The sequence below is a fragment of the Chiloscyllium plagiosum genome, unplaced genomic scaffold, assembly GCF_037043375.1.
Source record: "Chiloscyllium plagiosum isolate Xiang-an unplaced genomic scaffold, Cpla_swu_hap1 HiC_scaffold_3, whole genome shotgun sequence".
NCBI classification, from domain to species: domain Eukaryota; kingdom Metazoa; phylum Chordata; class Chondrichthyes; order Orectolobiformes; family Hemiscylliidae; genus Chiloscyllium; species Chiloscyllium plagiosum.
In genome coordinates this window covers 119262201-119288389 of record NW_028270141.1, presented here as the reverse complement: position 1 = coordinate 119288389, position 26189 = coordinate 119262201, and the positions used below count along the sequence as shown (strand labels likewise).

General features: G+C 41.4%; 1 protein-coding gene across 2 annotated transcripts in view; it reads left to right on the top strand.

Moving 5' to 3' along the window:
- The window catches only part of scml4 (Scm polycomb group protein like 4), a 132404-nt gene that overhangs the window by 12338 nt on the left and 93877 nt on the right, over positions 1–26189 (top strand). For both annotated transcript variants that reach the window (XM_043687078.2, XM_043687076.2), the window contains exon 3: positions 13847–13976. In XM_043687078.2, coding sequence (XP_043543013.2) covers positions 13847–13976 — 130 coding nt within the window. The remainder of the gene's footprint in view (positions 1–13846; positions 13977–26189) is intronic.

The window sequence follows — 26189 nt, the reverse complement described above, 5'->3', positions numbered from 1 at the left end:
AGTTCAGGGATCATCCTTGTAAACCTGTGATGAACTGCCTCCCAGACCAAAACCTTCTTTCTAACATATAGTGGTGCCTAGATCTGCTTGCAGTACACCAGTGGTGCCGAACTAGGATTTTGTAAAACTAAAGTATAACTTCTGTATCCCTACACTCCAGCCTTTCAGATAAGAAGGGCAGCATTCCATTAGCTTTCTTGACTATTTTCTGCACATGTTCATGTCATTTTAAAAAACCTGAAACCTCCAAACCTCGTTGGACATCCACTGTATTTAACTTTGTGCCTTTTTAAAAAATACCCTGATCTATCCATTTTCTGTCCAAAATGGATAACTTCATACTTGATAATAGTAAATTCCATCTGCAACGGCTTTGCTCATTCACCTAAATGATCAACATCCTGTTGTAATTTTACGCTGTCCTCAGCACTGTCTGCGATGCTGCCCAATTTTGTGCTGTCAGCAAATTTGGATATTTGATTTTTTTAATGTGATTCTCCAAGTCATTAATGAATATTGGGAATAATCGAGGCCCCAACATAGATCTCTGTGGAACCCCACTCGTCACGTCCTACCCATTATTCCAACCCTGTTTCCTGCCACTCAAGCAATTTCCCACACATGTCAGTAATTTGTCCTCAATCCCATAAGCTTCCACTTCAGCCAACAGTCTTGTGCAGGATTTTATCCTATAAACACCATCCATTGACTTACCTTGAAAATTCTATAAGGTTTGTCAGACATGACCTTACCGAACCCTTCATGAAAAAATGCTGACTCTCCCAGATTAGTTGAAATGTGTTGATGTGAACAGTTCCCTAACCTTGCTTATGCACTGTCCGCTCCAGATATCATCTAAACTGATCCATAATTCCCTGGCTTCCCTTTGTCATCCTTCTTAAAGAGTAGAGTGACATAAGCAAATTTCCATTCGAGAGTGTGGTGCTGGAAAAACACCGCAGGTCAGGCAGCATCCGAGGATCAGGAAAATCGACATTTCGGGCAAAAGCCAGAGGTACAACTCCTGAATCCAAGGAACCCTGAAAGATTATGGTTAGGGCATCAGCAATGTGTTCTGCTACCTCCTTTAATACTCGTAGATGGAAACCTTCAGGTCCTGGGGATTTGTCACTCTTCACTTTCATTCATTTGACCATTATTGATGATTTACCGAAACTAATTTCATTTAGACCCTGGCCCTGATCCTCTCTTAATTTCTTGTGGCAAGGCATCCTTTTCTTTCTGCTGTCAATACTGAAGCAAAATAGTCATTCAACACATCTGTCATTTCCCCATAGTCAGAGAGTCATGGTGTCATACAACATGGAAACAGACCCTTCAGACCAACTTGTCCATGCTGACCAGGTTTCTCAAAATATACTAGACCCACCGTGGGCCTGTGTTTGGCCCACATCCCTCTAAATCTTTCCTATTTGTGCAGCTTGTTAAAAGGCTTTTCAAATGCTTTAACAGTATCTGCATCTACCACTTCTTTGGCAGTTCATTCCACACACCCTCTGTGTGAAGAAGTTGCCCCTCAGGTCTCCTTAAATCTTTCTCCACTCACCTTAAAAATATGCTCCCTAGTTTTGAACTCCCTCTCCCTGGGTAAAAGATCTTTGCTAATCACCTTACCTTTGTCCCTCATGATTTTATAAACCTCTATATGTTCACCCCTCAACCTCCTATGCTCCAGTGAAAAAAGTCCCAGTCTATCTAGCTTATTCTTATAACTCAAACTCTCCAGTCCCAGCAATATCTTAGTAAATGTTTTCTGAACCCTCTCCAAGTTGAGAATATCCTTCCTATAACAGGTGACCAGAACTGGACACAGTATTCCAGAAGAGGCATTACCAATATCCTGTACAACCTCAAGATGATGTCATTGACAATATCTCCATCACAGTCCTTAGTAGACCAATATGAATTCAGCCACTTTTCCTTTCCATAACTATAAAATCTCTTATTTTTTTAATGTCCTTTGTAAGTTTCCTTTCATAATCCTTTTTAGCCATTCTTATAAGCTGCATTATCTCCCTTTATATTTATCCCATTCTGTGGGATCTATCCTGCATTTATAGGACCTTTCTTTCAATTTCATGCTGCTTCGTCCCTTCTTAGTTGTCCATGGCTGTTTTCTTATGCGAGCTTGTGCTTTCCTCTCATGGGTACATATGCTTCTGAATGGCATTAAATGTTTCCTCGAACACCCTCCACTGTTTATCTGCTGTATTAGCAGAGCTTCCAAGTTTATTGTAGATAGGCTCTACCTCAGCACTTTAAAGTCTGCCTTACTTAAATCCAAAATGGCTTATCTTCTACACACGCTTCATGGAACTCGATCATGCTATGTTCACTATTTGACAAATGCTCACAAGGTCACTAATTAAGTCAGACTCATTGCTCGAACCAACATTGCTTGTTCTCTTGTTGCATCGAAGACAAATTGTCCCAGACACAGTCTAGAAATTTACAACCTTTCTCTTGTCTGTCTCTCCCAATCTATGTTAAGATTAAAATCAATCACAAATACTACTCTGCCTTTGCTACATAAGTGCCTAATTTTAGCATTTATACAATCTAGCACTTCTGAGCTTCTACCAGGTAGTGAGATATAACACTTGTGGTTTTAATTCCTTTGCAGTTCCTCAGTGCCACTCATAAGGTCTCCATTGAGTACTTTTCGCCCATTACAGCCTGCCTCACCACAGAAGTGATTGTGTTTCTGATCAGTAATGCTAATTCTCCCCCTTTGCCATTTTCTTTATCTCTCCTGTGCACATTATAACAGGGTATGTTTAGTTCCCAGTCCTGACCATCCTGTAGCCCTGTCTCTGTAATGGCTACTATATCATAATTTTCCATTTGAATCTGTGCCTGCACCTCATTAATTTGTTCCTTACATTTTGTGCATTTGCATAAAGGACCCTAATTTTGGCTGTACACTCTATCTTATCCTTCAACATGTTTTTATTATTTCTCCCCTGGTTTACTCAATACAGGTCGCACTGCTGTAACGCGTGTATTGTTAAAGGAAATTTGCCAGTGATGAATTGGGGACACTGTTTCTAAAGCATGAACTTTTAAAGCATGTTTTGGTTATAATATGATTCTGGCCCCATTATTTTAAATGGTGCTGTGATGACATAATTTTCTTATAACAGGGGATTGCACAAGAATGGAACTACCGTGACATAGCAGAATCGATTGGACGTGCTTTGTAGTCTTGCCTTGCTCATTAAACTGGTCCTAGTTGATCATCCTATTAACGTGTACCTTCTTTTCACATCCTCATATTTTATACTTGTTCCAAAGTGGACAAAATTTGAAAGGTGATATCATAATCTTAACATTCAATAGCTTGATTTGCTAATCCTGAGACACTATAACATGGTTACTTCATTGATGCATTACAGCAAGTAATCCTCTTGTAGGCGGCACAGTGGCACACTGCTGCCTCACAGCGCCAGAGACCGAGGTTCAATTCCCGCCTCAGGCGACTGACTGTGTGGAGTTTGCACATTCTCCCCGTGTCTGCGTGGGTTTCCTCCGGGTGCTCCAGTTTCCTCCCACAGTCCAAAAATGTGCAGGTCAGGTGAATTGGCCATGCTAAATTGCCCGTAATGTTAGGCGAAGGGGTAAATGTAGGAGAATGGGTCTGGGTGGGTCGTGCTTCGGCGGGTCGGTGTGGACTTGTTGGGCTGAAGGGCCTGTTTCCACACTGTAAATAATCTAATCTAAACCAGCTGCAAAAACATCAGGGAAGTCTCCACTGAACCAGTCACAGTAAGATCTATTGCTGGTTGGTACATGCACCTCTGTTACACTTCCAGTTGGTTATTTGTAGATATTTCAAATCAACATTTTCAGTGATGTTATCACACACCTCTGGAGGAGGAAGGACTTGTAGGTAGGCCTCCTGGCTCAGAGGTAGGGACACTGCCACCACACCACAAAAACACTACCTCGTACACTGTCAGCTTTCAAAAAGTGTATTGATTGCTGAAGCTTTGAGATAAGGAGCAGCGCACTACAAAGGGTTTATTTTTGAATTTCCTGCATTGATGATTAGATACTGGTGCCATGTTCTGTTTCATTTTAGAACAGAAGCAATTATCTTTAAAAAACATCTTTAACACTATCTTTGCTCAACACCTTAAGCTATTTCTTTTCATTTCTATTTTGCCCTGGCTAGAATTTGACTTCTAGTTGTTGAAGATTTTCCATGCTAAATGTACTGTGCATGTATTACTTGCTGAAGAAAGTAAGTTGTATTTTAATGGATTTAATTTGAATTGAGTGGTTTGAACAGATAGTGCCTTCAATTGCTTACATTCCGAAATGGAAGTAAAGCTTTGAATGCTACAAGTATGCAGCATGACTGTCAGAGAAAGTAAGATCAACAGTGGGGCCACAAAACATCATCAAGGTCACTCGAAAAATTGGCCTTTCCTTTTGGCTCAGGTGCTGATCAAAAGCTGTACATTTCCCACATGAAATCGCCCATAAGACCAGAAGAACAGAATTAGGCCATTTAGCCCATTGGGTCTACTCTTCCAGTCAATCATGGCTATTATGTTTCTCAATGTCATTCTCTTATCTTCTTTCTATTACCATTGGTCCCCTTACCAATTAAGAACCTATCTATCTTTGTCTTAAATTCAAGCAATGACTTGGCTTACAGAGCCCTCTGCAGCATTCTGTTCCACAGATTGAGTTGTGTCTGACTGAATAAATTCTTCCTCATCTTAGTCCTTCACTCTGAGGTTGTGCCCTCAGTCCTAGTCTCTCCTACTAGTGAAAACATTTTCTCCACCTCCTCTCTCTTCAGGGCTGTCAGTATTTTGTAAGCTTCAATGAGATCCCTCCTTATCCTTCAAAACCCCATTGAGTACAGATCAGAGTGCTCAACTTTTCCTCATATGACAAGTCCTTCATCCCTGGGATCATTCCTGTAAACTTCCTCTGAACCCTCTCCAGCACCAACACATCCTTCCCTAGATATGGTGCCCAAAACTGCTTACAGTATTCCAAACGTGGTCTGATCAGATTCTTTTACAGCCTCAGCAGTACATTTCTGCTATTGTATTCTAGCCCTCTTGAAATGAACACTAATGTTGCATTTGTCACTCTAACTACCAAATGATTTGCATGTAAACCTTCAGAGAATCCTGAGCTAGGACTCTCAAGTCCCTTTGTGCTTCTAATTTCCAAAGCCTTTCCCCATTTAGAAAATAGTCTATGCCTCTATTCTTCCTACCAAAGTGCATGATCTCTCACTTTCCCACATTGTATTCCATCTGCCACTTCTTTGTCCACTCTGCTAGCCTGTCCAAGTCCTTCTGCAACCTCCCTGCTTTGTCAAAATTATCTGTCCCTCCGTCTATCTTTGTGTCATCTGCAAACTTAGCAACAATGTTCCTAGTTCCTTCATCCATAATATTATTAAAAAACGCGAGTCATTGTGATCCCAGCACTGATCTCTGCTGAACTCCACTAGTCACTGGCTGCCTTCCTGAATAAGACATCCTGAATTAGCAACAATGCTCCTAGTTCCTTAATCCAGAACATTAATACATAACATGAATAGTTATGGTCACAACACTGACCCCTGCTGAACTCCACTAGTTACTGGTTGCCATCCTGAAAAACATTCCTTTGTCCTCACACTCTGCCAGTCAGGCAGTAAAGTTTGTTTTTGCTTAAAAACGCAGTAGGGGGATCCAAGATGGCGGCGACCCAGTAAGACTGAGTCTATAGTGCTCCTCCCAAGACTTGGGCACAGTGGGTCACCTACCCCCTACCAAGCTTACCAAATCATTTATAAATCATTTATAATAGTTTAGTAACTGAATTAGTGGTGTAATATTATATTTAAGCAACTTTATCCTAAGTTAAAATGACTAAAGGGAAGGGAGCCCGCAGCTCTCAGCAAGCAGGAACCCCTCCCCCACACTCTCCAGCTGCAGCAGAGGCGTCCACAGCCGCCCCGGGGGACTTACCAACAGTAACAAGCCTTGTGGAAATGCTTTCCAAGCTTGACTCGAAGATTGATGCCTTTATCGTCGAATCCAGGAATCGTTGGGAGTCGCTCTCGGCCGCGCTGAAGAAGCACGACCGTGAAATTGATGAAATTCAACGCCGAGTCGGAGGGGCGGAGCTAAAGGCCGCGACCTCGGAGACAACCGCTCAATCGACCGTGGATCAGGTCCGGACTCTCGAGCAGCGAGTCCGGACCTTGGAAAATCATATTGACGACCTCGATAATCGAGGTCGTCGAAAAAATATTCGTTTGCTGGGCCTTCCCGAGCAGGAAGAGGAAGGCCAGCTTACAGCATTCCTGGAGCAGTGGCTGCCACAACTTTTAAATCTGCAAGCTGGATCAGGCCAGGTAAGGGTGGAATGGGCCTACCGGGTAGCAATACGCGGGCCCGGCTCGAACCAGCGCCCGCGCCCGGTCCTGTTCCGGCTGCAGAGCTACAGGGAGAGGCAGATACTCCTAGAAGCCTCTAGAAATCTCGGAAAAGACCCCCAAGCTATGATCTACAAAGGATCCAAGATCATGCTATTTCAGGACTTTTCCCCGGCTCTGGTTCGAAAGAGGAAGGCATTCGATGAGGCGAAGAAGCGTTTAAGGGACTTAAATGTACAGTACTCCTTACGCTACCCAGCGATGTTACGCTTTAACCATGAAGGATCTGTATATAACTTTGGATCACCAGAAAAGGCTAAGGAATTCTTGGACTCTCTTAGATAAACTGTAGGACATAATGGATGTTGGTCTGCCTTCCCCCCCCCGTTTTGGTTTATATCCCCTCCCTTTTTTTTTCTTTTCTTACCTTATTGCTTAATATTATTATGGGGGGTGGGGAGAGGGATTTGATTTTCTCCCCCCCCCCCCCTTGGAGTTGTTTTCTGTTATTATTTTATGTATATATGAGGGGTGTATGTATATGTGTGTGTGTGTATGTATGTATATATATATATATATATATATATATGTATGTGTATGTATATATATGTATATATAAGCTGGGGGATTTGGTTAATGTGGGTGGGGGGAGGTGGTTACCTTATTCGATTTTACCTCTGTCTTTAGGAGCGGGGTTGTTTTTCCCTTCGTTATTTTGTATTATCATATTTAATTATTATTTGTTGAACTGGTAATTTTATAGTTATATGTTTATATGTGGTATTAACATTACCAAATATACCCAGGTGTTGGTAGGGGTGGGGGTGGGGTGCTCACTGTTAACTCTAGCTTTGTATTATATTTGAATTTTCCTCACTTTATTGAGGAGTGCCTGGGTCAAGGGTGGGGCATTGGTTGGGAGAGGATATGAGGGATTTTTGGAGAGGAAGTGATGCCCCCTGGGAACAAGGGGGAAAGTCTCCACTTAGATACGTTTTATATTTTTTTTATTTAGAAATAGTTTTTTACTGTATTGTTGTGGGTGTATTAAAGAGGGTTTATTTTTGTAAATTTTACATGTTCCATGCCCGGGATGTTCAGGATGGGGTTCCCCCTCCCGAGGGGTCTCGGATTGGCCCAGAGGATTATGGTTGATCAATCGGTTAAGTGGTGCACCTGGAATGTCAAAGGGAGTAATTCGCCACTTAAAAGGAAGAAAATATTATCAAATCTTAAGAAGGAAAGAGTTGATATAGCTCTCCTACAGGAGACGCATCTGTCAGATAAAGAACACTTGAAATTACGACAGGGCGGATTTGATCAGGCCTTTTTTTCTTCTTTTAGCTCAAAAAGCAGGGGAGTTGTTATTCTTGTTCGGAAGAATTTCCCTTTCAAAATCCTAAAGCAGATAAAAGACGAATCTGGACGATATATCTTGATTAAAGCTCTCATAAATGGAGAGGAATATGGGATTTTAAATTTGTACTGCCCCCCGGCACACCCCTTTAAATTTATAACGGAAGCCTTCTCAAAATTGATGGCTTTTGATGCCCGTCATATAATTATAGGGGGAGACTTTAATTGTATTATGGATCCGGAAATAGACAGGATTCCCAAGAGTACTGCAGGAGTATCTCCCAGATCTAGACAATTGATGGATCTGAACAAAGAATTAGGATTAGTAGATGTATGGAGATGTCTTCATCCACAGGGTAGAGATTTTTCTTTCTACTCTAATCCACATAAATGTCATACCAGAATTGATATGTTTTTTGCCCCCTCAATTTTTTTAAATTCCATATCATCCTGTAAAATAGGTAATATAGCAATTTCTGACCACGCTGCTGTATATATGGAAACTAAGGCGAAGAACAGTGGGACATCCCCTCGGCATTGGCGTATGGACCCCTTCTTAATGAAAGATAGTAAATTTGTAAAGTACTTCTCTCAAGAATTTAAAACTTTTTTAGAAATTAATTCAGGTACAGCTAGCAACCCGTCAATGATGTGGGAGACCATCAAAGCTTACACGCGAGGCTTGATCATCTCCTACTCAGCGACCCAGAAGAAATTAAAAGGAGAACAACAGCGTTTGCTTGAAACCCGCTTAAAAGCGGCTGAAACAGCATACATTGATAGACCCTCTATTATTAAATTGCAAAGGATTACAGCTCTTAGGACAGCTCTAAATACTACACTTACTCAAACGGCTAAGAGGGAAATATTATTTGCAAAGCAAAGATTATATGAATATGGCGACAAACCGGGTAGATACTTAGCATTTCTTGCAAAGAAAAAAAAGGCCCCTCAGACTATTATGTCTATCAAGGAAAGTACGGGTATTTTGACTCATGATCATAAAAAGATTAATGCGACCTTTAGAAAATTCTATTCTGAGTTATATAAATCACAGGATTGTGAAGATAGGGCGAAGAGGATGCAGTCATTTTTTAAAAATTTGACTTTTCCAGACCTAACTCCGGAACAAGTATCGGTCCTAAATGCTCCTCTTACACCCCAAGAAATAGTTGATGCAATTAGGCACCTTCAAAATGGTAAGACGCCGGGCCCAGATGGCTTTCAAGCTGAATTCTATAAAGAATTTACAGAAATACTGGTTGGTCCACTTATGGACATGTATAACTATGCATATAGTCAGGGCTGTCTCCCGCCTTCGCTGAAAGAGGCAAATATCTCTCTTATCCTCAAAAAAGGAAAGGACCCAGAAGATTGTACATCATACAGACCAATATCCTTGCTAAATGTAGATTTTAAAATCCTCTCTAAAACATTAGCACTGAGATTAGAAAGGATACTGCCACATATTATAAAGGAGGATCAGACGGGGTTTATTAAGGGCCGTAGATCATCCAATAATGTTAGAAGGGCTCTGAATATGATTCAAGCTTGTCATCAGGGAAAGATACCAGGAGTAGTGGTTTCATTAGACGCGGAAAAGGCATTTGATAGGGTCGAATGGTCATATTTGTTTTACACATTGGAGAGGTTTGGTGTTGGACAGGTGTTTACCAAATGGATCTCAACATTGTATAGTGATCCCAAAGCAGTTGTGGTTACCAATGGATTAGGCTCGGATAGCTTCAGTGTGGGTAGGGGCTGCCGTCAGGGATGTCCCCTCTCACCATTGTTATTCACGCTAATAATTGAACCACTAGCAGAAGCTATACGAGCTGATCCTAATATAGTGGCCCCAAGGATTGGTACAGGTAAACATAAAATTACCCTTTATGCAGATGATGTTCTTCTATTCCTCAGTAACCCTTTGATGTCCATACCCCGCTTAATCCAAGTTATTAATACATTTAGTGCATTCTCAGGCTATAAAATTAATTTTTCAAAATCGGAGGCTATGCCAATGGGTGGCCTTGCTGTGATACCCCGCTTAGCGGACGGTTCCCTTTTTCCCTTTCGCTGGTCCCTGGAGGGTTTCTTATATTTAGGCATTTTTATTACTCCAGTATTTGGTCAGTTGTATAAGGCTAATTTTGTGAATTTATTGGAAAGGATAAGGCAGGACCTCCAGCGATGGGGAGACCTGCCAATTTCCTGGCTGGGTAGAATAGCATTAATCAAAATGAATATCCTGCCCCGTCTCCTATATCCTATGAGAATGCTTCCGGTGATGCTGCCGAGGACAGCTTTATGTAAATTATACGGCTGGCTGAGTTCCTTTATCTGGAACCATAGGCGGCCCCTCATTAAGCTGAAGAAGCTACAGCTTCCACAGGCAAGGGGTGGATTGGACTTCCCAGATTTTAGGAAATATCAATTAAGTTCCCTATTAAGTTATATAGCTGATTGGGTCTTGTCTGATCCACAATCAATCTGGTTGGACATCGAGGCTTCTCAAGTAAAATACCCACTTATTAACCTTTTATTCTCAGACAAGAGGAAAATCATTACAGATCACTGTAAAAACCCTATAATACTGAATACAATCAAGGCTTGGAATATAATGCGGCAAAATGAGGGTAATTCACATAAAACAACCCCCTATGCACCGATAGTGGGAGCATGGGGATTCCAACCGGGGTTAACAGATGCCACTTTTAAACTCTGGAGAGCCAGGGGTATCTCATGTCTCGGGGATTTATTTAAAGATGGGGTCCTGATGTCTTTCGGACAGCTGCGTCAGAAATTCGGATTACCCAATGGAGACCTCTTTCGATACTTCCAAATTCGAGATTTTATACAGAAGAAGACTACATTATTAGATAGTCTTTATAAATCCGATAGAGAATGTAGTGTCCTACGACCAGTGGGGGTATCTTCCGTCAGTAATATTTATCATTTGCTACATGATGAAGTATCGGGAGATATGGATAATCTGCTTAAAACATGGGATCAGGATCTGGGACTAGAAATCTCCACAGAAACGTGGAATGATATCTGGGAAAATGCTAGAAGAATTACTATTTGTAACAGAACCCAGGCTATCCAGCTGAAGATACTTCATAGGGCCCATATAGCACCAGTTCGATTGGCAAAATTTAAGGCAGGAGCATCTCCAATGTGTCCTAAATGCAAAATAGAGGTGGGCACTCTTGTACATTGCTTATGGACCTGTCATAAGATCCGTGGATATTGGACTAAAGTAGCAAGTACCCTGACAGAAATTTTAGGAACGGAAATAAAAGTGGACCCCGTATCTCTCCTATTGGGCTTTTCGAACTTTCCCTCCCTGGACACGTACGGGAAGAGACTATTTTCTATTCTTTCTTTCTGTGCAAGGAAAAATATTTTGATGAATTGGGTGGCGGAGGGCCCCCCTGGACTTTCAAATTGGCACAGACTAATTATGGAATGTATTCCCCTTGACTTCCTTACAAACATGGTGCACCGAAAGACCGAATTATTTTATAAAATATGGCAGCCCTTTTTGAATTACATAAATACAGATATTTCGGCTATCCTAACAAGGGCTTTTATTTAATTGAGACTACAGACCTGGCTGGTCCGCGGCCCCTCGGGGGAGGAATCCCGCACGAATACGGGTTTATCATATCTGATGTTAACACATCCCGAGCATGTAAGAGACTTAAATATACACCCTGGTTAGTTGTAGGTTAGATTAGTAGATAGTTGAGTTTTGTCTGTTTGTTCTTTTTTGTTGTTTTTTTTTTGGCTTTTTTTTTTGTTGTTTTGTTTTTTTTTTGTCAAATTTTGGCTATTGTATATTTGAGCTAATTGTATATCAATGTTTATATCTGAGAGTTTTGTTTATTTTTGTAAACTTGTAAAAATGTTAAATTTCTAATAAAAATATCTATAAAAAAAAAACGCAGTAGGGCAGGACTTATACAGTTAGTATTAGAGCCCTGAGTAGTGTTGTCAAACAGAGAGAGATCTAAGGGTGAAAGTTGCATCGCAGGTAGAAAGGATTGTTAAGAAAGTGTTTAACACACTTGCCTTCATTGCTGAGACCATTGTGTAGAGGAGCTGGGACATCATGTTGATGTTGTACAGGATGTTGGTGAGGCCACATTTGGAGTACTGTGTCCAGTTCTGGTCACCCAGTAAAGGATATTATCTTATTGGAGATGGTTCAGAAAAGATTTACCAGAATGCTGTCAGGACTGGAGGGCTTGAGCTATAAGGAGAGGTTGGCTAGGCTGGGTTCTATTTTCACTGGAGTGTTGGAGGCTGGAACCTCTTATAGAGGTTTGTAAAATCGTTAGGGGCATAGATAAGTAAACAGACAAGGTCTTTTCCCTGGGGTGGGGGAGTCCAGAACTAGGGGGCATTGGTTTAGGGTCAGATGGGAAAAGTTTAAAAGGAATCCATGAGCAACTTTTTCACGCAGAGGGTGGTGCATGTATGGAATGAGCTGCCAGAGGAAGTGATGGAGGTTGGTACAATTACAACATTTAAAAGACATTTGGATGGGAATATGAATAGAAAGGTTCAGAGGGATATGGGCCAAGTGCTGGCAAATGGGAGTAGATTAATTTAGGATATCTTGTTGGCATGGAAGAGTTGGACCAAAGGGTCTGCTTCTGTGCTGTACATCTCCATGATTCTATGGTAGATACAGGTCAGCTACAACGATTAAAAGATAGGTGCATGAACAGGAAAAGTTTAGAGCAATCTGGGCCAAATGCAGACAAGTGGGATTAGGTTAGTTTGGGAAATTTGGTCTGCATGTGCGAGTTAGACCAAAAGGTCTGTATCCGTGCTGTATGACTCTATGACTCTATGATTCTATTCTTCAGAATTACTGAAGCAAGTCACCTTCAGGCAAGTGGAGATTATAGGCTTCAATTCATCATGATGCTTGCTTCAGTTAACTTCTCGTTTTCTACACAGTAAAGTTTGTTTTTGCTTAAAAATGTGAAATCTTGTGGTGCAGGTCTGTTAATTGGATGGGCATTTAGATTTCTTCTTTCAGTGTTAACAGTCCCTAACAGGATCATAACACCACTTCAAGTCGTGAATTAGACACGACACTTCCTGTTTTGTATTGGTTTTTCTCTTCGTTCCACATCAACATTTTAGCAAATGGATTTGGATCTGTTAAGAGTTTTAAATTGCGAGTGTAGTACAGGTTAACTGCTAACTGCTCCATTTGCACATCCTTACAGATCTCTGGGGAACATCCCTTGTCACATTCCACCAATGTTTTATTCCTGCCTTTCCTATCTTACTTCTCCAAACATTCCCGAATGATAGAAATCTTTTAAAACTGAGTTGCACAACAGTAGGTTGAGAATTTTGGTTTAAATGTCCATTTTCTGACATTACATCACATTCCAGTTTGCTGGTTATCTTTAGGGCCAAACTAGTGTAGAATATACATTATCACCAAATAATTCCTTTTAATCCTTACACAATATTATAACCATGAAGTCTGACATACAATTTCTATCCCAAATAAATGATAAGCATAACTTATGCTTTGTGACCTGTTAGGGTGCATATGTTAGGTACAAAATAAGTGAATCTAAGTTGCAGCTCACTATCCCTTATAATGTACCTTCTGGAGTCAGTAAACTATTCAGAGTGAAGGGTCTTTTTTGGGCTTCCCACTCTCTAGAAGTGGCCCCTGGCTCTGAAGTATCCTGTTTTTCACAATCAATGGTGAAATTCTGCCCCTATCATCAAATCCAGGCCAATCCATTGAATTTGTTAGAGTTCTGCAGCTGGCCACAATGGTTAAATGTCAACAAAAAATGCAATACATAGTTTATTTAATATTTCTAAAATGCATTTTGGAAGTGCGTCATTGGCTATGAAATGCTTGATTATGCCCTGCAGTTGTGGAAGGTGCTTTATTGATGTAAGTTCTTTTAACTGATCTGCTTCCTCACAAGTCAATGAAGAAGTCTTCTTGAAAGTAATGATCGCAGGCAAAAGTAAGCTGGATATTTTTTGGAAGTTTCACCGGTACTTTCAAATTCTCTCTTGTTATGGCAGAGGAAGCCTCGCATTCCACCAAATCCTCCACCCATCTCGCCCACCTTAAGCACTCCAGAGCCAGATACCAGCACCATCCCCCAGGATGCAGCGACCGTTCCCAGCTCAGCGATTTCGCAAGCATTGACAGGTAGGAGGGGAAACAAACTGCTAACTATGGGTTGCCAGGGGCAGTTTAAGGAAAGGTATCAAATTCAGATGAAATTGCGATTAACGTGGCAGTCAAAGTTCAGGATTTAAACTAAAACAAAGAACTGTAGGTGCTGGAGGTCTGAAACAAACACAGAAATTGCTGGAGAAACTCAGCAGGTCTGGCAGCATCTGTGCAGAGAAAACAGAGTTAACGTTTCAAGTCTGGTGACTCTTCATCAGAAGTCTGAGTTTATCTGAGCAATTTTTGTTTTTATTTCAAGATTTAATCCATGGCAGCACAAAATGGACCTGTTAGGTATAACTGATATAGTCAATGCGTTAAACTAGTTACAGTTGACTTGGTGCAAAGAATTTGGATGAGTTTTATGATCTTGATCTGTTTACTAATTCATTCCATTTTGGTTCTTTAAATGAAAGTTTGACTCTCTACTTTGGGGGAGTTAGTAGAATAATCACTCAATAGTACAGTTGCGTCTGTTTATGACATAGAGATCGGAGTTCATGTTTTTAAACAATTTGTCTTGAGACCTGGACGATGCTAGCAAGGTATTACACATTGTCCATCCTTTGGTGCTTTAAGAGTAGTGGTTTGACACAATCAAGTGGTGTGCTAGACCATTTTTGAGGGCAGTGGACTTGGAGTACCAGGTGGGCCAGACTGGGTAAGGATGGCAGGTATCCATCTGAAAAGACACCAGCAAACCAAGTGAGGTTTTCTGATAATTACCAAAAATCTCACGGTCACCATTACTGACACCAACTCATCTTTAGAGATTTGTTAATTCATTCAATTCAAGTTCTATCAGCTGCCAAAATGTAGCACTGCAGTAATTCACCAAAGCTACTTCAAAGACATCTTCCAAGCTCAGAACTGAGACCAAGGAGTCTGCCCAGCAACTGTAAAGTATCCATAGGAGAGACCAAAGCTGGGTACAACTGTAATAGCATTTAATTAGATGCCGAACTGCCATACCATCCCTGAGTGAATGGGACTGAACAGTTTACATTCTCGTCCCCTTGTTTGAGATAATATTCAGGCTTCAGCCGATGAGTGGCAAGGAATATTCACACAACTGAAGTGCATGGATTTACCATCTTTAATAAGAGAGATTGTAACCCTTTTCCCTTGACATTCAATGGCGTTGCTGTTATTTAATCCCACACTGTTAACATTTTAGGGGTTATCATTGACCAGAAACTGAGCTGCATCAGCTATATGAATACTGCAGCTAAAGAAGCAGGTCAGAGGCTAGAAATCCTGTAGCAAGTAAATCCTACACCTCCTGACTCCTCAAAGCCTGTTCACTGTCAACAAGACACAAGCCAGGAATACTCTGTACTTAGCTGGATTGGTGCAATACTCAAAAGCATGATACCATCCAGGTTAAAGTGTCCCCTTGATTGGCACCACATCCACCAGCATCATCAACAATCACTTACTTCATTGTCAATATACAGTGGCAGAGGTGTGTACCATCTACAAGATGCACTACTGTAACTCACCAAAATCCCTTTGGCAATGCTTAATAACACATGGCTTCTGTTATCTAGAAGAAAAACAGCAGCAGATATAGTGACATCACCTCCCCACTCCCAAAGCCACTCATATAGGAATATAGGAATTAGGAATGGGAATAGGCAGTTCAGCCCTTCGACCCCCTCGGCCATTTAACATGATTGTGGCTGATCTTATCCCATTCTCAACTCCACTCTCCTGCCTGCTCCCCCTAGCCCTTTATTCTGCTTCTCATCAGAAATCCATCTTTTTTTTTCTTGATTCTGCCTCTGCTGCTCTCTGGGGCAGGGAGTTTCACCGATTCACAACTCTCTGAGAGAAATTGTATCTTCTCATTTCAGTTTCCAACCTTCGCCCTTGCACTCTATATCAATAACTTCTTGTGACTGCCCCACAAGGGAGAACATATGTTCAACACCCACCTTATCAATCTCCTTAAGCCTTTTAATTCCTTTCATCCCTGGAATCAATCTGACAAACTTCCTTTGAACTGCTTCCTGTGCAACCACTTCCTTCCTTAAGGGGGCCAAAAACAGATCACAATATTCCTGGTGTGGTCTCACCAATTCCTTTTAACAACACTTTTTTACTTTTATAATCCAGTCCTTTTGGAATAAATACTAGGATTCCATTTGCCTTCCCTATGTTATGCTGCATCTACATACCCACTTTCTGCAATGCATGTACAAAAGATGCCCAGATCCCTCTGCACTGATGTGTTTTGAATCTGCTTCCCATTTAAGTAATAATTTGCCCTTTTACTTTTCTGGTCAAAATGGGCAAAATCCACATTAAACTCCATCTGCCAGATTCTGGCCGAATCTCGTCGCTGAACAATATCTATCTATAATACACTTTATCTTTTCATCACTGCCTGCTTTTCTACCTATTTTAGTATCATCTGTGAACTTTGCAATGTTATACTGCTTGCAGATCATTTATTATAGGTTGTAAATAGTTCAAGTCCGAGATCTGAACCCTGTGGCACACCAATAGTACAGTTTGCCATCCAGGGAATGATCTGATTATCTCAACCCTCTGTTTTCTGTCAGTCAGCCAATCCTCTACCCAAGCCAATACACTACCCTTAACCCTCCGGGACCTAACCTTCTGGGTCAGTCTTTTATGCAACACCCTGTTAATTGCCTTCTGGAAGGCATCCTGACTAGGAACTTCATTGTCACAGGGTAAAATCCTGAAACTCTTTTTCTAACAGCTGCATGGGCTGCAGTGGTTAAAGAAAGTGACTTAACACCTCTTTCTCAAGAGCAGTTAGAAACAGTATTGTTTTTGCCAGTAATGCCCTCAACCTGTGCAACAATTAAAAGAGAATACCAGTTTTTGCCTTTTAAGAAGCAAGGGAAAAGAAGAGAAAGCAAATAATTGCTAAGTTTCATTTTTTTTTCTGGTGATTGCTTAGCAATGGGCTGAGGCTTACTGGCTAAGTGTTAATCTCAGGGAGTTTCATGGAGCTGAGTGAGTTCAATTCACACAATTCTCCTCTGCTCACCTTATAATGTAAGTACAAGGTCTCTGGGATAAACTGGCCATGGCTAACCATGTTAAGGATAGTATTAAATTGAAAACAAAAGATATATAATGCAACAATGATAATTGGTGAACTCGATGGTTGGGAAGGTTTTAAGTGCCAACTAAAGAAGACCAAAAAGTAATACAGAGTGAGAAAATAAGCCATGAGAGTAAACTGGCAAGCTTTTGGTTGAGAGAGGAACAAGACTGGCAGTTAAATGTTCCAGGATTTAGATGTTTCAGACATTATAGAGAGAGATGTAAAAGATGGATGGGAGCTGCATTATTGATAAGGGAGAGTATCACAGCTGTACTGAGGGATGACACCTTGCAGGGCCCATCCAGCCAGGCCACATGGGTAGAGTATGGTTTCATAAAGAGGATATCATACCTGACAAATTCATTGGAATAGATATTTGTGGGGCCCTGTGTTCTAGATTTGGCTCATAAATGTTCAGTTCAAAAATGTATTGTCTATGATTTTGCTGGTTATGTGAGCTGATAATGGCATAGCCAAAGGAATGGAGCCTATGGACTCACACTAGGACAGAGATGAGTGAAATAGAATTCAGTGCTAAATAAGACCATAGGAAGAAGGAGCAGAAGTAGACCATTAAGCCAATCAGGTCTGGCCTGCCATTCAATGAGATCATTGGTGATCTGATAATCCTCAACACTACATTCTAACCCTTTCCCCCAACCCTCAATTCCCTTACTGATTAAAAATCTGTCTGTCTCAACCTTGAATATATTTAATGACCCAACTTCAGCAGCCCTTTGTCGTAAAAAATTCCACAGGTTCAGCACCCTCTGAGGGGAAAAAATCCTTCTTTCTGCCTTAAATGGCTGACTCCTTACTGTGAGATTATGCCCTCTAGTCCTGGACTTTCCCACAAGGGTAAACAACCTTTCTGCATCTACCCTGTAAAGTCCCCTGGGAGTCTTGCATGCTTCAGTAAGGTTGTCTCTCACCCTTCTATATTCTAAATTGTACAGGGCTAATCGACTCAAACTTTCCTCACAAGGCGGTCACTCCACACCCGGTATCAGCCCAGTGAACCTTCTGTTGTCTGCCTCCAAAGCCAGTTAATGTTTCCTTCCAGAAGAGGCCCAAAAATATCCCAGCTGTGATCTGACTAGTGCCTTGTATAGTTTTCACAAAACCTCCCTATTCCCTTAAAACAGCTTTTCCTTTGGAAGAAACGTCAGCGTTCCAATTGTCTTCTCTATTACCCGCTCAACTTGGATGCTAGCTTTTTTGAGATTCATACATGAGTACTTCCAAATACCTCAGGATTTCTGCAGTCTTTCTCCATTTAAATAGTATTCAGTACTTCTGTTCTTCCTGCCAAAGAGCATAACTTCATAATTTCCTACATAATATTCCATCTGCCAAGTTATTGCTCACCCACTTATACCTGCCTAACTCCCTCTGTAAACTCTTTGCATCAACCTCACTTTGCCTTCCCACCTGCTTTAATGTCATCCAACTTGTTACATATTGTAAATAATTGTGGCCCTAACACTAATACCTGTGGCACTTCACTTGTTTCAGGTTGCCATCCTGAAAGTGCCTGCTTTATCCCAACTCTATGTCTTCTATTATTTAACCAATCCTCTAACAGTGCTAATATATATCCACAATACCATAGGCTCTTATTTTATTAAGTAGCTTTCAGTGATCAGAAAGACAAATAAACATAAGGGAACTCAGATTAGATTGAGAGGGTGAAAATAGAAAGGTTAAGTAGCAAAAATAATTTACGTTGAAAGTTTGCTATTTTTAAAACCTCCAACATCAATTTAAAACCACAAGGAATGAGAACCCACACTCTTAATTGTACACTGCCTGAGCATTAAAATCGGATAAGTCAACATTAAAGAATATTGCACTGCGGAAAGGGTTTGTATATTATTAATTGCTGTGTTTAACCTTCTGCACTGAACAACCTCAAGAATATCGCTAAGAAGTTAAGAATGAATTGCTGTTTTTGTAAATCTGATGGTGGTTTTGTGCAAATCAGTTGGTAACTGGTAGCAATTGGCAAATCATGGAACATGCCTTGCTTACCAGAAGTTGTCAGCAAATTAGCACTCATATTATTACTTTCTTAGCAAATTCTGGGCTACAGTTTTCAATGTGTTTGGTATGGAAACATTTCTTGTTTAAAATATAAAATGCTCTACAACTCAGGATTTATATAAATAGTTCATTTTGTTATAATACCACAAAAAATGACATGAAAATGTTATTTTTTCAAGGCTAAGCAAAGCTGCTAATATATAAATCAGGTTTTACTCTTGGTTTAATGATTTTCTGACCTTAGAGAGATTAGTTAGTGTCAAATTCCACAGAAAATGACTGAATGAGCAATGAGTTGGAGAAGTTTTAAATATAATTATAAATCTATATGTTCATACTATTCATATATTAATAGTCTATTCTTTTTGGAATGTCTTTCTCTCTTCATGGTCCCAGCAATGGTTCTTACAGAGCAAGAAGACATTTGATAAAACCACTATCCGTAATTTATAATCATTTAATTTAAATAGATTAAATATTCTGTCCAACTGGGGAGATTTGAATGTCCAATATAGATTCCAGCCAGCTGAATCTCCCTGCCAATAATGTTAAGGTAGGAAAAATTACCTGTACTATTTATCCATCATTATGATAGTGTGTTCTTTGCTAAATATTCATTTAGTAAATGTATATCAAAACAAATCAGAAATGGACCACATACTTGCTCATGCTTTAGTTTGCACATCATCTGCAATTCCAATGTAAGATACAGAAACCATACATTAATTTGTCAATCTTAATTTTCATAACTTCACACGATAAAATTTGGAAAAATTAAAAACACCAATGCTTTAAATTTCATTGTGATGGCATCAGATTTTGGGCTAAATCTTATCGGGACCTGAGTGACGTCTTTGGACAGGGAAATATTAGCCCAAATATTTTAGCCCAAAATCTGATGCCATCACAATGAAATTTAAAGCATTAGGCTGTAGTGAGGTGGCAGAAAAGAATGAAAAATCTGGTGAAGCCTATCTCAACATGGTGAGCATTTCACTGCTTCGTTTACGTTTTTGACAAGTAGTGGGGCGAGTTTCTCATTTGGCAGTGGTGGGGTGCCAATTAGGTGGGAATTATCGCTTGTTAAACACCTTTTGAATGGCCCAACTAGCTTTGTTCATAATACTTCCCTGTCCAAAGATGTCAAACAAATTAGATGTCAGCTTACCACTGGCTGTGAGGCACTTTCGTGTTGCTCAGCACCAAACAGCACATCAGGGCACAACCCATGGCCACAAGCTGCTCATAGCCCTCATCCGCAGACACCGACATCTGACATTTTCCAATTCCTCATGCCAATCGTGACACCTCCCCAATACATTTCAGGAAGCACAGGCCTGCATTGAACAATGGAAAAGCGTTGACCAATGGAAAAGCGTTGACCAGTTGCTGTAAGGGGTCTTAGCGAGCAGAGGTAGACAACCAATGCAGGGATTGGATCAGGCTGTATCTCAGGGCTACTCCCTTACTTTCTTGGTGCTCCATTGGACCTGTGCATAGAAACATGGGAAAATGGGATTGGAGGCACAGGAAGGGAAGAAAGGGAAACTCAAGTACCCATTCTTTAGAATTAGGTGCTGTAAGCTGGGAGGAAGGGACATGACAATCGTAAAGGGAGGCAACTGTATTTGTACGAGGATATACAGGCATCAATGGGAAGGAGGTAATGCAGGAGGATAGGTTTGTCCAGTCAGGAGCAGTATGTTTCAAGGCGGGGATAGTGTATGACCATAGTTGACACAGTCACCCTCATATGCCAGGGTCTGGTTGGAGGGAAAGGAGCACAGGTGAAGGTCCATGTAGATGGCTTGGGTGGGGACAAGCAAAGGTGCAAATCCATTGAGCTTCATGGGAAGGGCTACCAGAAAAGCAGCCTGGATATCAAGGACCTCACTGACACATAGAGGTGGAGGCCAGGAGCCACTGCCTGAAGAACACTCACTGTTGCTTTCCATCTTGCTGGGGACCCAGGTTCAATTATAACCTCAGGTGACTGATTGGGTGGAGTTTGCATGTTCTCCCTGTGTCTGTGCGGGTTTCCTCAGGGTGCTGTAGTTTCCTTCCACAGTCCAAAGATTTGCAAGCCATGCCAAATTGCCCATAGTGTCCCGGGATTTGTAGGTTAGGTGGATTTGTGGTAGTAAATGACCTCAAAGAGCTCTTATTCTGGAAAACATGCTGAGAGGAATGGCAGATATCATGAGGTGCCAGTTCAGGCAAGCAAGCTAATACCACAATTAATAGCTAATATCCTGGTCTTATCTGAGCAGTTGTAAATGAATCTCAAAGGAAACAACTCTTCTAACAGTAGTTATCAGTTGCTATAATACAGTACACATTGTACTCAGACCAAACTCTAGTCACTGGGCTGCAGTTTTATGATGCTGCTCAGGATTTAGAACATATGACACAGGAGCAAAAGTCGGACATTTAGCCAATCAAATCTGATCACCATTCAATGAGATCATGGCTGATCTCCAATCCACTTTCTTGCCTTATCCCTTTAACTTTCATTGCCTTAATTACTAGAAGTTGCTGAGCCACCCAGCCTTGACAGTCCTCTGTCATAAAGAATTCCACAGATTGACAAATGTCAGACAAAAATTCCTCCTCATCTCTGTCTTAAATGGAGACTATATTACGACACGGGGCAAAGAATTATCCCAGAGGTTACTATTTAAAGTAAAAATTAATGATTTTATTCTTTAAGTCCAACAGAGAATATTAAAATCAACAATGATTAACAACTCCTTTCTCTTAAACCTATCTTTTACCTCCTACTCCACAGTACCGGTCCAATAAAAACCCCAATATGGATTTACAAAAAAAATTCAAATTTCAAAACCAGCCAGCTGTCGAATCTTCTCTTTGTTTCTTCCTCTGTAGATTTTGCTCTGTCGTATTTTCTTTGGTATTTTGCATCACAGGTCTTTCATATGAACAGGTACCTTTCAGAGAACAATTTGGCTAGCATCAAGACTTGGTGGTTTTCTTGGCAGTTCTGCTCCTAATTGTTCAAAATGTTTAATTTTATACCCCAAACGTCGAATCATTTCATTGGTTTGATGTCCTCCCAAACTGTAAAATTCTGATTTGATTGGATTTTTGTACCTGGAGCATAATTTAAACATTGGCTGAATTTGAATTTGAATTTGTTCCTTGGCACCAGCTATTTGTGTCAACCAAGCATTACATTTTTACCTTATTCAGTGCACTCTGTGATTTCAGAAAGTCCTTGCTAGCTTCCTCTCTCTCGAAGGTATAGTACACCTCGACAGCTTCATAACAACTAACTGAGATTAAGCTCTCTGGTAGTAGACTCTCTCAATAAAAAAAAACTTTCCACATCAAGCCCCTAACCTTCTTGTGTGCTTCAAGAAGATCTTCTCTCATTCTTCTAAATTCCAAAGAGTAGAAGCCCAAACATAAAGGGGAATCCCTAATGTCTTCTACAGGCATATAAACAGTAAGAGAATGGTTAAAGGAGGAGTTGGTTAGAGACCACAAAGGGGATTTACCGGTGGTGGCAGGAGATGTAGCTGAGGTATTAAATAAATACTTTGCATCTACTTCCTCAACCGAACCTGACCAGGCCATGGTGACAGAAAGGGAAACTCTGTCACTAGAAGCAATCAAATTTAATAAGGAAACAAAGCCTTAGATAGACTGTTGGTGGTTAAAGTTGTCAAAGCACTGGAACCGGATGAGATGCATCGAAGAATTTAGACTATAGAACATTACAGCACAGTACAGGCCCTTCGGCCCTCGATGTTGCGCCGACCTGTCATACCAATCTGAAGCCCATCTAACCTACACTATTCCATGTATGTCCATATGCTTGTCCAATGATGACTTAAATGTTTTTAAAGTTGGCGAATCTACTACCGTTGCAGGCAAAGCATTCCATATCCTTACAACTATCTGAGTAAAGAAACTGCCTCTGACATCTGTCCTGTATCTATCACCCCTCAATTTAAAGCTATGCCCCCTTGTGCTCGCCGTCACCATACTTGGAAAAAGGCTCTCCCTGTCCACCCTATCTAACCCTCTGATTATCTTATATGTCTCTATTAAGTCACCTCTCAACCTTCTTCTCTCTAACGAAAACAGCCTCAAGTCTCTTAGCCTTTCCTTGTAAGACCTTCCCTCCATACCAGGCAACATCCTAGTAAATCTCCTCTGCACCCTTTCCAAAGCTTCCACATCCTTCTTATAATGTGGTGACCAGAACTGTACACAATACTCCAAGTGCGGCTGCACCAGAGTTTTGTACAGCTGCAGCATAACTTCGTGGTTCTGGAACTCGATTCCTCTATTAATAAAAGCTAAAACACTCTATGCCTTCTTAACAAACCTGTCAACCTGGGTGGCAACTTTCAAGAATCTGTGTACCTGGACACTGAGATCTCTGCTCATCTACACTCCCAAGAATCTTACCATTAGCCCAGTACTTTGCATTCCGGTTACTCCGACCAAAGTGAATCACCTCACACTTGTTCGCATTAAACTCCATTTGCCACCTCTTAGTCCAGCTCTGCAGCTTATCTATGTCTCTCTGTAACCTACAACATCCTTCGTCACTATCCACAACTCCACTGACCTTAGTGTCGTTTGCAAATTTACTAACCCACCCTTCTACGCCCTCATCCAGGGCGTTTATAAAAATGACAAACAGCAGTGGACCCAACACCGACCCTTGCGGTACACCACTGGTAACTGGACTCCAGGATGAACATTTCCCATCAACCACCACCTATCTTCTTTCAGCAAGCCAATTACTGATCCAAATGGCTATATCTCCTGAAGAAGGGCTTATGCCCGAAACGTTGATTCTCCTGTTCCCTGGATGCTGCCTGACCTGCTGCGCTTTTCCAGCAACACATTTTCAGCTCTATATCTCCTGCAATTCCATTCTTCCGCATTTTGTACAAATGCCTACTGTGGGGAACCTTATTGAACGCCTTGCTGAAATCCATATATGCCACATCGACCAGTTTACTCTCATCTACCTGTTTGGTCACCTTCTCAAAGAACTCAATAAGGTTTGTGAGGCACGACCTACCCTTCACAAAACCGTGCTGACTATCCCTAATCAAATTATTCTTTTCTAGTTGATTATAAATCCTATCTCTTATAACCTTTTCCAACACTTTACCAACAACTGAAGTAAGGCTCACTGGTCTATAATTACCAGGGTTGTCTCTACTCCCCTTCTTGAACAGGGGAACCACATTTGCTATCCTCCAGTCCTCGGGCACTATTCCTGTAGACAATGATGATTTAAAGATCAATGCCAAAGGCTCGGCAATCTCCTCCCTGGCTTCCCAGAGGATCCTAGGATAAATCCCATCTGGCCCAGGGGACTTATCTATTTTCACACTCTGCAGGATTTCTAATACCTCTTCCTTGTGAACCTCAATCCCACCTAGTCTAGTAGCCTGTATCTCAGTATTCTCCTCGACAACATTGTCGTTTTCTAGAGTGAATACTGTCGAAAAATAGTGCTTCCCCTATCTCCTCTGACTCCACACATAACTTCCCACTACTATCCTTGATTGGCCCTAATCTTACTCTCGTCATTCTTTTATTCCTTAAATACCGATAGAAAGCCTTAGGGTTTACCCTGATCCTATCCGCCAACAACTAGTCATGTCTCCTCCTGGCTCCTCTGAGCTCTCTCTTTAGGTCTTTCCCGGCTACCTTGTAACCCTCAAGCGTCCTAACTGAGCCTTCACATCTCTTCCTAACATAAGCCGCCTTCTTCCTCTTGACCAGAAATTCCACTTCCTTTGTAAAACACGGCTCCCGCAGCTTCCTCCTTGCCTGACAGGTATATACTTATCTAGGACACTCAGGAGCTTTTCCTTGAATAAGCTCCATCCCCTGCAGTTTCCTTCCCCATCCTATGCTTCCTAAATTTTGCCTAATCGCATCGTAATTGCCTTTCCCCCAGCTGTAACTCTTGCCCAGTGGTATAAATCTATCCCTTTCTATCACTAAAGTAAACATAACAGAATTGTGATCGCTATCACCAAAGTGCTCACCTACTTCCAAGTCTAACACCTGGCCGGGCTCATTACCCAGTACCAAATCTAATGTGGTTTCACCCCTTGTTGGCCTGTCTACATACTGTGTCAGGAAGCCCTCCTGCACACACTGGACAAAAACTGACCCATCTATAGTACTCGTACTATAGTGTTCCCAGTCAATATTTGGAAAGTTGAAGTCCCCCATGACAACTACCCTGTCTCTCTCACTTCTATCGAGAATCATCTTTGTTATCCTTTCCTCTACATCTCTGGAACTATTCGGAGGCCTATAGAAAACTCCCAACAGGGTGACCTCTCCTTTCCTGTTTCTAACCTCAGCCCATACTACCTCAGTTGACGAGTCCCCAAACATCCTTTCTGCAACTGCAATACTGTCCTTGACCAACAATGCCACACACCACCCCCCACTTTTACCATCGTCTCAGTTCTTACTGAAACGTCTAAATCCTGGAACCTGCAACAACCATTCCTGTCCCTGCTCTATCCATGTCTCCGAAATGCCCACAACATTGAAGTCCCAGGTACCAACCCATGCTACAAGTTCATCCGCCTTATTTCGGATGTCCCTGGTGTTGAAGTAGACACACTTCAAACCAACTTCTTGCTTGCCGGTGCCATCTTGCATCCCTGAAACTTGATTTCGGACCTCCCTACTCTCAACCTTTTTATACTCGAACTACAATTTTGGTTCCCATTCCCCTGCTGGATTAGTTTAAACCCACCCCCAATAGCCTTAGCGAATTATCCCCCCAGGATATTGGTACCCCTCTGGTTCAGATGCGGACCATCCTGCTTGTAGAGGTCTCACCTACCCCAGAAAGAGCCCCAATTATCCAAGACTCCAAAACCCTCCCTCCTGCACCATCCCTGTTCAACTCCTCTCTCTCCCTATTCCTCGCCTCACTAGCACGTGGCACAGGCAACAAACCAGAGACAATAACTCTGTTCGTCCTCGCTCTAAGCTTCCATCCTAGTTCCCTGAATTTCTGCCTTAAATCCCCATCTCTCTTC